Source organism: Ilyonectria robusta (assembly GCF_021365365.1).
Source record: "Ilyonectria robusta strain PMI_751 chromosome Unknown BGZ61scaffold_5, whole genome shotgun sequence".
Classification (NCBI taxonomy): domain Eukaryota; kingdom Fungi; phylum Ascomycota; class Sordariomycetes; order Hypocreales; family Nectriaceae; genus Ilyonectria; species Ilyonectria robusta.
The window spans coordinates 1,323,934-1,341,010 of record NW_025764439.1 but is presented as its reverse complement, the minus strand read 5'-3'; the positions used below and the strand labels follow the sequence as shown (position 1 = coordinate 1,341,010).

Sequence of the window (17,077 nt, the reverse complement as noted above, 5' to 3'; positions counted from 1 at the left end):
TCCACTGACCATTCGTAGTGGTGGAGAAATCTGCACTAGGATGGATAACTGCAGGAAGGAACTCTTTTCAGTCATGTCCAATGACACAAGAGTCTTTTCTTTGGTTCTTTTGAAACTTCCTTCAATTTTCCATATTGGTTTAGTTACTCATTCATCGCTACTATAAACAATTTGATTGATTGGTTGTACTGGAGGCGTTCTTCGTACCTACTCCTACGCGTGTTGGCAACTACTTCATCCATCCATTTCCGTATGTTGCTCAGCAATTGTAACTCGGAGTCATTTCCCCGGCTTTTTTCCGTTCTTGCTCTCTCCGGTTGCACTTGATGCAACCCTCATGCTACCATGGCTTGGATACGAGTGATCACCACCCCTCAGGTGGGTCCTATCAATCAGTACCTGACAGAAATCCCACCCTCTGCATGGGTTAATTAGAGCCAAAATAGAAGGTTACATTCAGACTAGGATCAAACAACCTTGTTTGCATATGAGCAGATGGGTGACAACCGTTGAATACGAGATGCCTGGCCATTCCAACTTGCTATCGTAGTGTCATATCGGGAGACTGGACCCAAAACGGTGAGTCTGAGTCCGTTAAGGATGCCGAATTATACAATAATATCAGCCAAGCACTATCAGGGGTTCGCATTGCCTTTCTCTGTGCATTCCGGAAAGCGCGGCCGAAGCCATACATGCTCTTCGCGATCCGACCCTCCTATGGCAGTATCCTGTGATAAGGGAGTAGTCTATCTTGGCGAACGGAGCACCTCTCAACGGGCAATATCCCCGGTGTGATAATGGGACTCTGGCGGACTGACATCGTAAAATGTGATCATTTGTGTCCAGGGCCTGTATATTATATATAGCGGCGGCATATAGCTGTCTTGCATCATGTCCGTCAGGTTCCTAAGTTGGTTCAGCATCCGCGGCCTACTTGCTCGAGAATCTAGCCGTCTGCATCGGGAGTAATTGACGATTGCCTTTCAATATGCTCATCTCTCGAGCTCTCCTCGTCTTGTCGAGCGTTGCTATCACCTTCGCTCGCCATGACCCTCTCATGCGACGACAGGATGGCTCTGCGCCAGCAACCAGTGTCAACGAGACAGATGTGACTCCCAAGCGATTCATTGTCGAATTTGACAAAGTTGGTTGAATTCTGAATTGTGTTCTTCAAACTTGCTAATAGCGACCAGGGAACCAACCCTCAGGCTGCGGCCGATGAGTTAGCTAGCCGCCCTGGAGTCAAGGTGCTCAAAGTATTCAAGAGCGATATCTTCCATGGTGCCTCTCTAGAGACACCGGAGGACAACTTGGACACGCTCAAAGCTGAGGAACCGGTCATCCAAGCATGGCAGGCGAAGAGAGTCACTTTGGCTCCTATCGTCCCACTCCAGTCGTTTGGTAAGGATGCGGCAGGCGTCAACCTGTCCATTCACCACATGACTGGAGTTGATAAGCTGCACGCTAAAGGTGTCTTGGGAAAGGGCGCTGTTGTCGCTGTCGTTGACACAGGTGTTGATTACACTCACTCTGCCGTGCGTGATTAATATGACTTCCGAAAGAGCTGCGTCGCTGACATCGAATAGCTCGGCGGAGGTATTGGTGACGGCTTCAAGATCGCCGGTGGATACGATCTTGTCGGCAATGGAGGTGAGAGATCCTATTTAAAGCCCAAAGGAACAAATGGGTCTAATATTGAACCTTAGCATGGCCCGACGACCCGGAACGGCATCCCGATTTAGACCCAATGGATCAATTGGGCCACGGTACTCACGTCTCTGGCATCATTGCTGGTGAGAGCAACCTGTAAGTGTAATCAAGGCGAGATTGTGGCCCATCGTTGGCTATTGATCTATATCCCATGAAGCTAACGTCTTCAAGACTCACTGGAGTTGCTCCAGAGGCAACCCTGCGGGTTTACAAGGTTTTTGCGACATTGGACGCAACGACTGAAGATGTCCTCATTGAAGCTTTTTTGATGGCCTACAAGGATGGAGTATGTTCTCAAAATCCTGGAATGACCTCCAAACAGAAGTGCTAACTAGAGTTTGAAGGCCGATGTCATCACCTCCTCCGTGGGTGGTCTTGCCGGGTGGTCGGACAACGCCTGGGCAGTAGTTGCGTCAAGACTCGTTGATGAAGGTGTCGTGGTCACGATTTCAGCTGGTAACGATGGCCAGGCTGGTGCTTTCGCCGCCAGCAGCGGTTCCTCAGGCGAACATGTCCTTGCCATTGCTTCCGTTGAGGCAGACATTACCCCTACGGCCTCCTTCAACGCGACCTTTAGTGACGATAAGGACGTCGAGAAGGTCAGCATCCCGTATCGGTCAGTCGAGGATTGGTATCCTTCTGAAATCGACGGGTGGCCCATCATCCCACTGGGTTTTGACACCACGATTGCAGACGAGGCTTGCAACCCGTTGCCAAACAACACACAGAATTTCACGGACTCTGTGGTACTTATTCGCCGGGGAGGATGCAACTTCTCACAGAAGCAGCAAAACCTGGCTGAGTTTGGTGGCCTTCAGGTCCTCGTCTACACCAACGACATGCCCATTGTGATTCCCTCGACCGATTTCCTGGATGGACAAATCGCCATGATCACCCGAGAGGCTGGTGCTGAAATCATCAAAACAATCAAGGCTGGTGGAAACGTCACTGCTGATTTTACCACCCGGCCCATTTACACGCTCACTGGACTGGTCAACGAGGAGACAGGAGGAGAGCCGAGCTACTTCACCACCATTGGAGCAACCAATGATCTATATATCAAGTCTGATATCGCCGCGCCAGGTGGTCAAATCTTGTCAAGCTACCTTGGTGGTGGTTATTCAATTCTGAGTGGAACATCTATGGCCTGTCCCTATGTTGCAGGCATTGCGGCTCTGTATATTGGAAAGAACGGCGGCCGCTCCGTTCATGGCCCAGGCTTCGCCAAGGAACTTGCCATGAAAATCATCTCTTCCGGAAAGGCTATACCCTGGAGTGATGGAACCGGAGACAGCCCGGACTACGGATTCATGGCATCTGTGGCCCAGGTCGGCACTGGACTCGTCAACGCCTCCAAGGTTCTTGACTATAGTACAAGTCTCTCCTTTACTAAGTTTGCCTTGAACGATACACGCAAGTTCAACAAACGCCATATTATTGATATCACCAACAACGGAAACAAGCCCATTACATATACCTTCTCATCTGAGGCCTATGGCGGTATGAACACAATGAATACCGATCCAGAGACTTGGGGAACACCACGCATTGCTTGGGGCGAAGAGGTCTTGGCCACACCTGCGAAAATGGAGCCAAAAATCTCATTCCCCGGTGGGAAATTCACTGTCCAGCCTGGAGAGACCAAGAAGGCCAAATTCACTTTCGATGCTCCCAGTGGTTTGGACGCTTCTAAGCTGCCCCTATACAGCGGAAAAATTATCATTGCGGGAAACAACGGCGAGTCTCTCGCAGTGCCATACATGGGCCTCGGAGCGGATCTCGAGAAGGATGTTGGTGACATCTTCCAATATCCCATTGGCTTTCCGACAATCACATCGACCCGCGACGATATCCCCATGAGCCAGAAGAGCAACTTTACCTTCGATCTTGACCCAGACGTCCAGGACTTCCCCAACCTATACGCCCGCCTGAACTTTGGCACCAGAGAGCTGCGATGGGACATCTTCGATAGCAGCTGGACAGAGCGTAAGTGGAAGTATCCCCCGGTGGTTGGGAAGTCGGGCTATGTTGGATCTGCGACAAGCTGGGCCCATGCGTCTAGCCAGCCGGTCTTCAATGCTACCACAGACGATGCCGAGGATGTCATTACGCTGCCAATGAGGGACGAGCCCCGAAGCATCGTTGGAGTTGTGGGAACAGAGCTCTGGTGGCTCGGTCGGCTGGCGAATGGGACTCAAATTGCGCCCGGAAAGTACAACATGCGGTTTGCAGCGTTGAAGCCATTTGGCAACCCGCTCAAATCGGACAACTGGGATGTGTTTGCCACCCCCCCATTCGAAGTCCTTCCTCTGAAGAATTAACGTGTTTGACAAGCTTCTCATTATCCTTTATATATTTGGCCAGAGACGATGGCAAAGTACTCGGTGGATATATTAGGAATAGCCATTGTCGATTCAGTGTTTATTACATGCAGCTGCTAGTGGGAGCATTTCTCAAGGAGCATTTGAAACACTGGCATCATATCAACAGATATATTACTTGATCAATAATAGGGAGACACAAATTAAACGCATAATGTTTACGTTTTTATTAATAAGTTATAAAACCTCACTTTTAGGAGAATAAGAACCAACCTTTAGTACAGTATCTCGGTACTAAACAAGGTCTAAGTGGTCCATTACGCACTGAAAGACACTACAGACGCACTGTGCTATACTTCACAGCCGATACGTACCTAGCCTGGTTGGGAGGTTGTCAAACTTCCTGCGCCAGCCTTCGTACGCCACCGCGGAGCCAAAGTTCAACTAATGTGGCCTCCCATGTTAGTGCATAGTTGCGCATGTGTTGATTTGCCAGCAGCTCAGGGTGTTACGATTTTTCATGCAGTCATATGCAATAATCAATAGCGTCTAAAATATGCAGGCTTGGCTTGACTCAGCTTCAAATGGAGGGTTTCCAGTAAGCCACAACAATATACATTCCGGCGAAACATTAGACCCCTGTAAGCCTATGTAGCGTGCAATCGGGACAAGTGCATAGATATGAGCTGCTCTCTCCCTGCAGTCTTTACCTCGGACTTTTTGCCTCCGCATTGACTCATTGCGTGAGAATTTCCTCTAATATTGCAATTCCTGCTGAACTTAGTCGATGGGCCTTCACGTTTCATCCCTCCTTGATCGGCTGGACCATTCGAAAGGTCTCAACTCAAACCCAGCAGATCTCCAATTTGATAAAGTCTCAGAAGCCGAGAGGCGACAAAGCGATGGGTTAAATTATGCCGACTTGGACGATGACCTGGACGGTGATGCCTATGGCAACTATTATCCATCTCTCGAAGGAGATGGACCAACATCTCCTTGGCGTCATAACCTAGAGGCTCTCCTAGATTGGTTCAAATATTCCGAAGATGATCAACATTATTTAACCTACGGCCACGAGATTTCGACTGGTCCTGCCCAGAGTCTGCCCGAAAGTATTGACCAGAAGAGAACCCCGGACTGGCCCACATCACCGGCCCCTTCTAATTTTACGCCACTAGAGAAGCACCAATCCACGAGCACAGTAAACTTGGGCTTCCAGGAGGCGTCACCAGTGATTGACGAGAGTGAACACGGATTACCCATTTTACCATCACCGCAAATGCCCAGACCAGAGAAACAGACACCCATTCAACAAATGATCCCAGAAGTCAAACACCATGAAATACAAGGAAATGGATTGAAGACTCTCTTCTCCGTCCGGGAATCACACATCGATTTCAAGACGTGGGCTTCGATGATCCCTGAGGGAGCCCACAGTTGCTCCCACTGTCGACGTTTACTCATTAATGCAACGGAGCTGGAGCCAAAAGCTGAACACAAGAGCCACTTCTTTACTCTTTCAGATGTGAAAGAAGCTGCGGAATGTCATTGTACAGTCTTCAAATGGCTACAGAATTGTACCCCGATGTTTAAATTAAGCAACGGGGATGGCCGCTACTTTTCCCTCTCGCTCATTCATCGTCAACCGGAAAGTCGAGATATTTCATCGATAATACTCGAATCTGGTACCCCAGACAACCTTGGTTCTGAGTATCATGGCTCCTTGGGAGTTTTCGTGAGTAGAGGTTAGAAAACCCCAAAACATTATAGCTCCACATCGCTAACAATCGATGAAGATGTGCCAGCCGCAGACTACATCAGTGGTAGACCACTGAACAGTGACGTCGCATCCGATGAGAATTTTGAGTTATCTCGGAAATGGCTCGGCGAATGCCACAAGAACCACGCGGAATGTAGAGGCTCAAACAGGGCTTATATGCCGGCGCGAGTGCTCGAAATTAAAGGCAGCAAGGTCAAGTTGATTCAAACGCAAGGGGACCAAGCAGGGAGGTACGCTGCTTTGAGTTACTGCTGGGGAGGCAGCCAAGGCTGCATGTTGACATCCGAGACCCTACCGACTTTGACTCAGGATATTCCAACCCACCAGCTAGCCCTGACAATACAGGACGCCATAGAGGCCACCAGGAAGTTGAAGTTGCGCTACCTTTGGGTTGACGCTGTCTGCATCATACAAGATGATATCGCAGACCAGAGGAGGGAAATCCCCAGAATGTCCGAGATCTTTGAGGCAGCGTACGTCACAATTTCGGCTGCAAGTGCTAGATCTTGCCGACAAGGGTTTTTGGCACCCAGACATCCCGAGCTTGCTACAATACCGTACATTCTCCCGGACGGAGAGTTGGGAGCCCTGAATCTATATCAGGACATTGACGCAGCGGACGAACCAATCCAGAGTCGAGCCTGGACTCTGCAAGAGCACGTCAACGCGAGCCGTATCTTAGAGTTTGGAACTCAGCAACTAAGGAGAACCTGTCGACTGATGCCACAGAGCTTCGATCTGAAGGAATGGAGGAAGCTTGCGCCACCAACCAGCGGGGGGACGGTTGGCAAAGACATTTCGGACCTATGGAAGAAGCCGGAAAATATTCTTTACCGATGCTGGCAGCCTTTAGTTAAGAACTACACGCGAAGGCATCTCCACAATCCGTCGGACAAGCCACTCGCAATCTATGGGATAGCAATGGAGTATAAGAAGATGTTGCGCTCAGAATACAAGGCTGGACTATGGCTCAATTTCCTCAAACAGGACTTGCTCTGGAAGAGGGATGAGTCTACTTCTGGAAAGCCACGCCGACTGGACAGCCGTTGTCCCTCATGGTCATGGCTGTCTGTTGACTCCGCTGTCATTGTCTGGGAAGCACCTCGCAACTGGACATTTGAGACACTCGAGGTTTTGGAGTGTTCTGTTAATGAACACCTTTGGTACGAAGAGGAGTTGTCTGATCCTTTGACAGGGATGACTTATGGCTCAGCTTTTTGGAGGTGAAAGGCCGCACACGGGAAGCGGTGTGGATTGTCAAGGAGGGACTCTTGGTGGCCGATGAACATAACAAGGACAGGCCATTTGCTAACGTACTAGCTGACGTGCCAGGAGAAGACCCCATCCTGAATGAGGAGATATCGGTTGTGTGTCTTGAGATTGCTAAAGGTGTAGCAGGCCTGGTTCTTGTCCGCTCTAACAAACCAGGCCTTGACACCCGATTTCAGCGTGTGGGTTTGTGGACCATTCGAGATACTACATCTTACGAAGAGAAAGAGGCACAAGGAAATTGGTTGGAAACTGGAAAGCAATCGAACTTATGTCTACTATAATTGATATTTCTTGATTGCTAAATTCGAGAGTAATTGCTTGGGATTCGGATGAGAAGTTATGGATGGGCTCGCTACCTTCATCTATCATACAAATCGTTCCAGAAAAGAATGTCCTGTAAATCAACGTGAAGAAGGACTGGAGCCTGATGGTCGTGGTTGTTAAGAGAGCTAAGGGGTCCTTGTTGGTTGGCCTCGTCTAGTTCTCGCTTCATTGAGAGACGCGTATTCGGGTGTATGTGATCCGCCTTCTCCCATAGGAAGGTGATTTAACGACCTTATACATGGGCAATAAACTGTTAAAGACGGCCATCACTAATTTTGCATTGTCTCAAGGAGAAGTTTTTTATTAACGAGCCCGATGGGCTTGTGTGCGGGATAAGGCGTAGCATCAATCTATGATTTCGCCTCTCTAATCTGACCACAATTTTCAACTCTACCACCGTATTTCTTGCACTGCTCTATAGCCTCATTCCATAATTACACATCCACTAAACTCAAACCTGATCAACACCAAAGCGCCCCTTCTCGGCAATAAATGTCGCGAGCTCAGCAACTGTCTTGTCGCTCAATACCTCGAAAACCGAGACCAGCACGCCACAATTAGAGACAACCCAGTTGCGCACTCCAACTGCGACTAGGGAATCGACACCATAGACATTCGGCGGTTTCCCTGTGTCAATCTCTTCGGGCAGCATGTTCATGGACTTGGCTAGCATATGGGAGAGACTTGTACAGATGATCTCTGCGGCCGAGTCTGGATCGGTGCAACAAGCTAGCATGGACTTCATGTCGACCCTCTCAGAGCCGTTGACGGCGGAAAGGTCCGGAGGCGGCATGTCAACAAGATCAAGATAGCTGTATAGAGCCGTGCGGGACCAGTATGGGTCTGCGGGCTTGTTCTGTTTGATAAGACCGCCAGTACCGACACCCATGATAACCTGTGGAGGCATGGAGATCAGAGGATCAATCTCCATGGTGATGGCATGGCTGATCATGGACAAGAAATCCTGATGGCGAATGCCGTAAAAGCCACTGGCTCGAAGCTTGTCAAGGGTCTCCTCATCATCTGCGAGCATGCCCGCACCAAGAACGGGGCCTAGGTTGATGGAGACTGCGTGCTTGTTGAGAATGCGACTTTTCCGTGCAAGGGCATCCTCGAAGCAATTCCCAGCGGCATAGTTGGCCTGCGCACGATTACCAATCACGCTGGCCGAACTTGAGAGGAAGATGAAGAAGGGTTCGGCCTGGTTTTTGCGAGGTATGACTGACAAGAGGTTGGTAGAGCCGGTGATTTTGGGCTTTGTCGCAGTGAGCCAGTCGGAGTAGCTCATGTTGTCGAAAACGGCATCCTTGATGACAGCTGCACATTGGAAGACTCCCGCGACAGGAGGCATCTCTTTACAGATCATGGCATTAGTCTCCTCCAGTGCACTGGCATCGCAAATGTCAACTTGGAAGAACCTTGCATCGATGCCCATTGTCTGGAGGTCTGCGATGAACTGACTAGATGCTTCGGAGGAAGCACCAGATCGCGATAGGAAGGCGACATGACGAGCACCATTGTTGACAATGAGTTCACAGATGCTCCGACCAAGACCGCCCAAGCCACCAGCGAGGAGATACGTTCTGTCGTCAAAAATGGCGTCGCAGAGGGGCCGGAGGAGTTTTGGGACAGCAACTTTTACCTCAGGCGCGCTCTGACGGTTGCCATCGATGGAAACAACTCCGAGATATGGGCTCTTCTGAATGGACTGGAATGCTTCCTGGATTGAGAGCAGATTGTTCGTGCTGAGATTGAGATCCGTCATGGATTCCCATCCATGTTTCTCAAGAAGTTGTGAAGTCTCGTCGAGCAACTCCGCGATGTATTCGGGCTCATCTTTCAAGAGTTGCGCAAAGTCGAAGTTGATGAATGAAATTGAGCTCGGAGGCAGCTGAATTGCTGGCGGACAGGGAGATTTGTTTCTGAATTGGACAATAGTCCCACCTTTCAAAGTTAGCACAGTGTTAGAGAAGCGGATCATGTCACTCACTTTTGCGGACACAGGAAAAGTTGGCCTCGATGTGCTGTTGAGTCGAGTTGTAGACCATGTCAACACCCCTTCCACCAGTCAGGTCTTGGACAGCCCTGGCGAAGTTATCCGAGTCCGCCTCAAGGATGTGACTGGCCCCGAGGCCATTGCGCTCAAGAAGAGCTCGCTGCTTTGCAAGATTTGGCCCCATGATAGTTGCAAAGGCTTCTACACCCAGCCGGCACGCAACATGCAATGCAGACAGACCATGGGAGCTTGCTCCAGCATGGACAAGAACGGTTCTCCCATACCCGAGTCGCCCAACTCTGGTTAGGGCGTGATAGGCGCTGGCGGTTTGACTAAGAGGCAGATTTGATGCCTTCTTTCGAACTAGCGAGCTGTGGACGTTACTCCTGTTCTGGATGGCGCCATCAGAGACTACAGCTGCAACCGAATCACCTGTTACAAAGCTGGACACGCTGTCTCCAATTCGACCAACGCGGCCAATGACATCTAGACCAATCTCAGAATCAACAGTTCGTCCCATAAGGACCTCCAAGTCAACATGGTTGACAGTTGCGCTTTCGAAGATGATTTCCACTTCGTCAGTGCTGGGTGCCGAATCACGGACCGTAGAAAACAGAAGACCGTCGTCAGAAAGACCCGGTTTAGAAATCTGCAGCTTGATGCAGCTTTCAGTTTGGTGGAAAGATTGGATTGTGGTATCTGGAGAGCTCCCTTCTTCAATTAACCTGTTGAGAGTGTTGATGGGAACTAGGCGTGGAATGAAGAGTTTCCCATGTTCTTCAGCATACTCCAACTCCCGATAGGCAGAGCCTCGATTGGGAGTAAACGTCTGTAGCATGACACGAGAAATGGCGCTCGCAACGGATGGGTTGGTTGGGATTGTGTAAGCTCCTAGATCGAAGGTCACAATTGTCTTGAGCGGGTCTTCTGACATGAGTGTTCTGGCCAAAGCAACCATTGGAGCACCCGCTGGGTTGAGCGGCTTCATATGAGCAGCGTGAGTGATCCAAATAATTCCTTTTGCAGATTTTTGCAAGGCATGGAATGCGTTAAATTTGGCCTCCGTCCAACCAAAGACGAAAGGAAGCTGGTCAGGTGTGTTGGCGAAGTCAAGAAGCGAGACAACCACCTTGCCCTTAATCGCCTCGAGGCTGTCCAAGATCTGGTCATCTTTCATAGTCACTGAAGGAAAGCCGAAATCATATATGCAGTGGGTGATATTCGCAGAAAGAGTGCTGGTCAATGGGTGAGGATCACTGGGCACCATTATGATGACGTCCAAAATAAGTGAGGGCTCTTGGGGGAGAGTTTGCCGGTGGACAGAGAAATCCGGTTCGCCATCTTTCCAGTGTTTGATAGTCTGTCCTATGGAGCCACCACACTGTTCAAGAAGAAAACCGTCTGGTTTGAGGTGCTTGAGCAGGCCGGAAACACTCAAGTTGTCGTCTCTGCAGACGAGGATCAGGTGATAGTCTGGTAAGGGCTCAGAACCGTCCACTGGCCTCACCTCGACGAAAGACTCCACGACTGTGCCTTTGACATGAGATAAGATCTCGGCTGCGGCTCGACGATCATCCTTTCCAATGGTGTACCTTGCGAGACGGGGTGTTTGGTTCACCCTGAATGCCAGCTTTTCAAGAATTTTCTTAGCAACAAACGAGCTCCCACCGACTTGGAGGATGGACAGGCCCGGATACCTGTGAGCCAGTAACTCCACCAATTCATCGAGAGTTTTGAAATCCGCGAATGCAATGTCTTCTGCCCAGATAACCTCAGTACATAGATTGCGATGATTTGGCAAGAAGCCATTGGGCCCAAGCGATGGGCCAGACAAGCCTGTGAAATGAAGTCCCTCAATGATGACAGAGGGTTGCTCCCAGTCACCCTGAGCCATGGCAATGTTAGCAGTCGCATTGCGAATACCTGCTCGACTAGCAGTAGCATAGCCAGTGAACTCTCTGTTAATGTCTGTCGAAATATCGGCCGAGACAAAGAGGCTACTGATAAATGTCGGCACCATGGGTTCGTTGTCAATCGCAAACAGACTCTGAAACATTGAATCGAGTGTGGCAGGGTGAATCAGATGAGGATACTCAAACTTGGCAGGCATCTTGGACTTGGTGTCAGGAATCCGAACCTTACTGATGCAGGCGTTGTTTCCCTTGGAGATCTCGCTAATGTTCTGGAACAAGGGGCCATAATTCATGCCGACAATGTCAAGGACTTCATACAGCTGCCTGGGGATGATAGATTCGGTGCATTTGCCTTTCAGTGATTCGAATCGAGTACTGTGCTCGCTGAAGCTTCTCACCAAGTCCCGGTGCTTGTATCGAACTTGTATCGAGCCTGTGGCATGCTGTTCCCAAGGCCCCTCAAGCTGTTTCGAATAGATCGTGAACTCAAAGGAACGACCGCCTTGAGAGCCCTGCTTGAAGTTCATCGCCATCTCTAGGCCATGGGTAGTAGTGGGAATGACCATTGCCTTGTCAATTCGCATGTTAGTGACCTCGTATCCCAACAGGTTGTTCTTGTCCTTGGTCAATTGGGTAGCTCCCTGGAGGGCCATAGTGACCATTCCTGCGGCAGGGTAGACGATTGTCTTCTGAACTTGATGATCCTGAAGCCATGGATTCTCCGAGATGCGAAAAAACCCGCGCCATCGGGGTTCGAAAGAGATGGCATCGGCAGTAGGTGCGCCAATTAGATCTTGCCGAGGGAACTCCCTGAATCGATTCGCTTGACCTAAGTGAGACTCGTGCCAGTACGACTTCGTATGGTTCCAGGGATATGGTGGAAGATCAGCGAGACATTGGGGCGGATAGTGGTCGGAGACTCGTGACACCACATGCTTCATCTCGATAGGACACCCCCGAGTCCACAATTCGCTGACTACCTCCAAGGTGGACCAAACCCCAGGGCAATTGCGCTCAAGGATCGAGTGGTAGGTCGGCAATTCAGACAACCCAGTATCGGAGAGATTGTCCAGCGTCAGCGACCTTAGAGCTGCGCTGGGACTCAGTTCAATGATCATGTCAGGTCGCACCTCGGCCGGAAGGCTCATCATGGATTTCATCGCGCTCATGTACTGAACAGGAGACACCATATTGTTGACCCAATAGTGTTTGTCCAGATCAGACTTTTCCAAGGGTACACCAGTGACGGAAGAGAACATAGTCGCTGTCGGAGGAAGCTTGCAGGTGGTGATGTTGGCAATGGCGTTCCTGTAGTCATCTTCAACCAGCTTCATGTGAGAAGAATGGTAGGCTGTGGTAACTGAGAGACGTCGATGGAAAATCTTTTTTTGACTCAAGTCGGCCAAAACAGAGTCAACAACCTCAGCAGTGCAAGAAAATGTAGTCGAGCGAGGGCTATTGATGCAAGCAACCTCGAGAGGATAGGGACTCCGTTTGATATAAGCTTGAGCGCTGTTGAGTGACAGACCGACGACTATCATGGCGCCTTGGCATCCGCCCTTCTGACGAATGGTTGAAGCAGCGAGGCCGCGGTAGTAAGCGACCTCCCATGCTGTCTCCCTGGAGATGGCACCGGATGCGAATGCAGCAGCAATCTCACCAGAGGAATGACCAATGACGAACTTGGGGATGATGGAGAAAGTTCCGAAGAGTGTGACAAGTGCCACCTGTAGCGCGGTGGTTGCTGGTTGAGATATTTCTGGGTTGGAAATCTGCGAGTCGCAGGGACCCTTCAAGATCTCTTCCAGGAGATCAAAGGGGCTGCCAAGAACATCTTTCATGTAATTGGAGGCTGAGCTCAAACTTTCACGAAAGGCCGGGAAAGACAATAAGTCTTTGCCCATCTGTGCAAACTGGGCGCCTTGGCCGGAAAAGACGAAACAAATCCTCGGTTTCTTGCCCTTGGAGGTTCGACTCAAGCGAGCATCAGGAGAGCACCGAATTTGGAAAAGGAGGTCCCCAAGAGACTTGGCGATGATGGTATGCTTCCACTCTAGGTTGGATCGACGTGCGCCAAGTGTATAGGCGTAGTCTCGAAGGAATCTCGGTGAGATTGACGAGTCTTCGTGTTTCGAGTTCAGGTATGGAAGATGGGATTCCATGAGCCTTCTGATGCCCGCCTTTTCGTGAGATGAGAAGAAGAAGAGCTGAGGCTCAGCAGGTGGTACACAGTTTCCATTAGAAACATGCTGATCGTGGTTGGGAGGAATAACCTCGTCGGCGGTCTTGCTCTCAGAGGAGTTGTGGTTGCCCTTTAGGCCACGAACAGACATGTATTGGGGCGCTTCGTCCAAAATAACGTGTGCATTGGTGCCTCCGAAACCGAAGCAATTGACACTAACGCGTCGAAGGCCGGAAAGCGGCCAGTCAAGCATTTCCCTAGGAACCTGGCAATGTTAGCTAACATTACAGTGCACAATGTATTAGCAGCCATACCCTGACTCTCCAACCTTCAAAATCGATATTGGGATTCCCCTTCTCGAAGTTGATGTTGGGTGGGATCTTCCCATGCTCCAAAGTGAGAACACCCTTGATCAAGCCGGCGACACCAGCGGCACCTTCAAGATGGCCAATGTTTGGCTTCACTGAGCCGACAACAATTGGATTACCAATGGCACGCTCCGAACCCAAGGACTCGGAGATGGCCTTGAGCTCGCGCCAATCTCCAGCCTGAGTGCCCGTCCCATGACACTCAACATATCCGGTTTGGTTGAAATCCAGCCCAGCTGAGTCGTAAACTGAACGAATGTTTGCGACTTGAGCTTCCTTGCTTGGAAGTGTGATGCCTTGAATCATTAGCAAAATAAAAGCGTTGTGAATAATGCGACGCACCAGTCGTGTGGCCATCCTGATTCACTTTCGAGCCTCTAATGACGGCTCGGATTGTATCGTTGTCCCGGATTGCATCAGAAAGGCGTTTTAGAATGACAACACCGATGCCTTCACCTCTTCCGTACCCGTTGGCACGAGAATCGAACGTGAAGCACTTTCCATCTGGACTAAGAAAGTTCAGTGCAGTCATCGGCATGATCGTGTTTGGTGTAAGAATCATCCCCGCACCGGCTGCGATTGCCTGGTGGGTTGTTAGCATTGATCGGAAGACTGGGCAAGAGAATACCGTGACTCACGAGAGATGCTTCACCCGACCGAAGGCTTTGCGCAGCAAGATGGACGGAAACTAGGCTGCCACTGCACCCAGTGTCGATGGTCATACTTGGACCATGTAGGTTGAAGAAGTAGGAAATGCGGTTTGACATGATAGCAGTGCCATTTCCAGTAGCCGCATACTGAGGTTGCCAGTCGGGATCTCGGAGACAGACTTGTTCATAGTCTAAGACATGTCAGTTTCGAATTCCATGCGGTGAATAACTGACTCTACCTTTGACAAAGGACCCGACGTAGACGGCAGCATCGCTTCCGTCAATATCTTCCTTTCGAATTCCGGCTGTTGTTCTCGCATCAGCCTCGGCAATTGTGAGTTTAAAGTAGGATGCAATTACCATTTTCGAGAGCTTCGTACGAAACCTCAAGGAGGATTCTTTGCTGGGGGTCGATTGCCTTGGCATCTTCCGCTGCGACCGAGAAAAACTGGGGGATGAGAGAGTCAGACAACAAAGCCAGAAGATGAATCTTGAACACTTGGACATACCGGAGCGTCGAAAGAAGCGAAGTCACCCTTGATGAAGTGCCCACCGCGGAATGAGATCTGTGAATGGTTAGAAAGATGCGGGCATTACAGGAAATCTGACAACATACGCTGCCTTGTCGTTCGCCGCCGGGATGGTAATAACCATCAATGTTGAGACGGTCTTTTGGAAACTCGGACCACTGGGATTCCCCACGCTCAAGAACTTTCCATAGTTCCTCTGGAGACGTAGCATTCCCCGGGAATCGCAGGCCCATGCCGATGACCGCAATGTCATCCATGGTGCTGGTTCCACAAGGCGCGTCTAGAAGGTGTTGTATTGTGACCAGGAAAGCAAGCAATGGTGAGGCGAAGGAAATTTGGGAAGGTTAAAAGAAGAAAAGACCGAGTGTCTTTATTTGCGAGAGCGATTGCGTAATGGAGTGAATCACGAGCGAGTTGGTTGGCGACGCAGGGTGAATATTTTGTTGGCCCGGCCAACGGTCCGGCGGGACGGAAGACAGAGACTGGCAGCTGGCAAAGACGCATTAGCTCTGGCCGAACCCTGAGAACTCTGGCTAAACTGTCAAGGATGAGTGGGTTTTATGTAAGGGAAATCGGGAGAGAGGGTGAAGTGTGGCAGTGTCATTGATCACGGTTCCCCAGCACCTCGTCGAAGCGCCTCTGGCAGGTTTGGGTACTTGACTGCGCATTGCTTCCCCATGCACAACGAGCCTGGAATTGGGCCCACACCCATGTGTCGAGTGTTTGAGTTACCTTGTCTGCCTAGAGGCTCTGTAAATCACCAACAGGCGTCAACTGGGCTTAGCATCTCTCCTCCAACCTGCGTGGATATTTCAGTGAGGACCCGTGATTCAACGACGGGCTCAGGTAAGCCACCTAGGCGAATCTCTGTGAGTTTGATGGGATGTATTCTTCCAAAGGGCGGTGCTTTCTGCATGGTCTAGCGCTGAGATGCTTGATATGTATTGCGTACCTGTACTCTAGGCTGGTTTTGGAGAAAGAGCTTGTTTGAGATTGCAAGGAGAGACAAGAAAAGTTTCGCCACGGATCAGCGGTGAATGGCGTATCCTGTCAATGGAAGCTTTGGGCTTCTAAGATCACAAATGCGGCAATGTTGTTTGCTAGTCTGATACGCAAACCGGAGCTCATTGAGGATTAGCTACCCGCCAAATGCAAGACATGGGTAAAGAGATACGAATCGTCCTGCGATGTCCGAGCCCTGTGGCCTGTGGACTTTTGATCGGAATAACTGAAAAAGGCATGTGAGCAGTACAGAGGGCGTGAGCCTCGGACAACAGGTAACATATTTCCCTCGGATCTTCAATAAGTTCAACACAAGTACATGATTTGCCGTTATTGAAATCAAGTCATTGCAGTCAGCTCATATTATTGAGTGTTTTGCGGCGTCAAACACACCGAGTCACTGGCGCCCTCTCGACAGCGGGTTGCTGCAGTAGCCTTTGTCCCTTCATAAAGCACAGACAACAATGTCGAGGCCTGATTGTAAGCGGAGATTTACGTCTAACTAGGACATTGTCGAAATTCTAGAACTGAAATCGAGTGCGACTCGCTCAGGGGGGGTGTAATGTGATTCCTTTGTCACTCGAGCTTGAAAGATGGAATTTGCCTCAACACCAAACAAGCCATCAAAAGTGCCGGTCAGTGCAGCGAGGGTTGATGAGCGGTCAGCAATGATAAAAATTACACCGCCTGTAGAATCTTCCAGTCCTGTAGGTCATACGGATAGGTGCATGCCGCATCGCTGACAACGTGGCGGGCACGGAGCCTAATGTGAACAACTCAAAGTGTACCGGGATCCAACAGACAAATAAGAAGAAAAGGGCGCAGCGTGAGAGATAGGGAGTACCGATGAAAGAGCTCGAGGGCCACGAACCCTTTGCCAGGTCGTTCCGGGTTCTGGCTGAATGAGACTGGAGTGTTCCTCCGGAGATGACCTAGGTTGGGTCTTAGGCCCGGAAGCTGTTTGCACGATTACTCAACGCGCCACACGCGGGATGAGACGTTGCAGGATGAATTGCCGAGCATCGATGG

The 17,077-nt window shown here is 50.2% G+C and overlaps 3 protein-coding genes across 3 annotated transcripts; 2 read left to right on the top strand and 1 right to left on the bottom strand.

Moving 5' to 3' along the window:
* Nucleotides 1–988: 988 nt before the first annotated feature.
* BGZ61DRAFT_569326 (peptidase S8/S53 domain-containing protein) lies at nt 989–4,211 on the top strand (the record flags this gene model as incomplete). Its single annotated transcript, XM_046256025.1, has 6 exons — nt 989–1,144; nt 1,194–1,535; nt 1,587–1,650; nt 1,707–1,806; nt 1,882–1,996; nt 2,055–4,211. The coding sequence occupies 6 exons, from the start codon at nt 989–991 to the stop codon at nt 4,029–4,031; spliced, it is 2,754 nt and encodes a 917-aa protein (XP_046107649.1). The 3' UTR covers nt 4,032–4,211.
* A 376-nt stretch (nt 4,212–4,587) lies between these two features.
* Nucleotides 4,588–7,368, top strand: BGZ61DRAFT_569325 (heterokaryon incompatibility protein-domain-containing protein; the record flags this gene model as incomplete). Its single annotated transcript, XM_046256024.1, has 5 exons — nt 4,588–4,629; nt 4,816–5,776; nt 5,828–6,974; nt 7,007–7,178; nt 7,210–7,368. 5 exons carry the CDS (start codon nt 4,588–4,590, stop codon nt 7,366–7,368), a joined length of 2,481 nt encoding a protein of 826 aa, XP_046107648.1.
* Nucleotides 7,369–7,858: 490 nt separating this feature from the next.
* Nucleotides 7,859–15,303, bottom strand: BGZ61DRAFT_586164 (uncharacterized protein; the record flags this gene model as incomplete). The annotated part of the gene is made up of 9 exons (XM_046256430.1): nt 7,859–9,351; nt 9,398–13,763; nt 13,813–14,162; nt 14,209–14,449; nt 14,505–14,707; nt 14,756–14,821; nt 14,877–14,964; nt 15,026–15,082; nt 15,133–15,303. 9 exons carry the CDS (start codon nt 15,301–15,303, stop codon nt 7,859–7,861), a joined length of 7,035 nt encoding a protein of 2,344 aa, XP_046107647.1.
* Nucleotides 15,304–17,077: the final 1,774 nt, after the last annotated feature.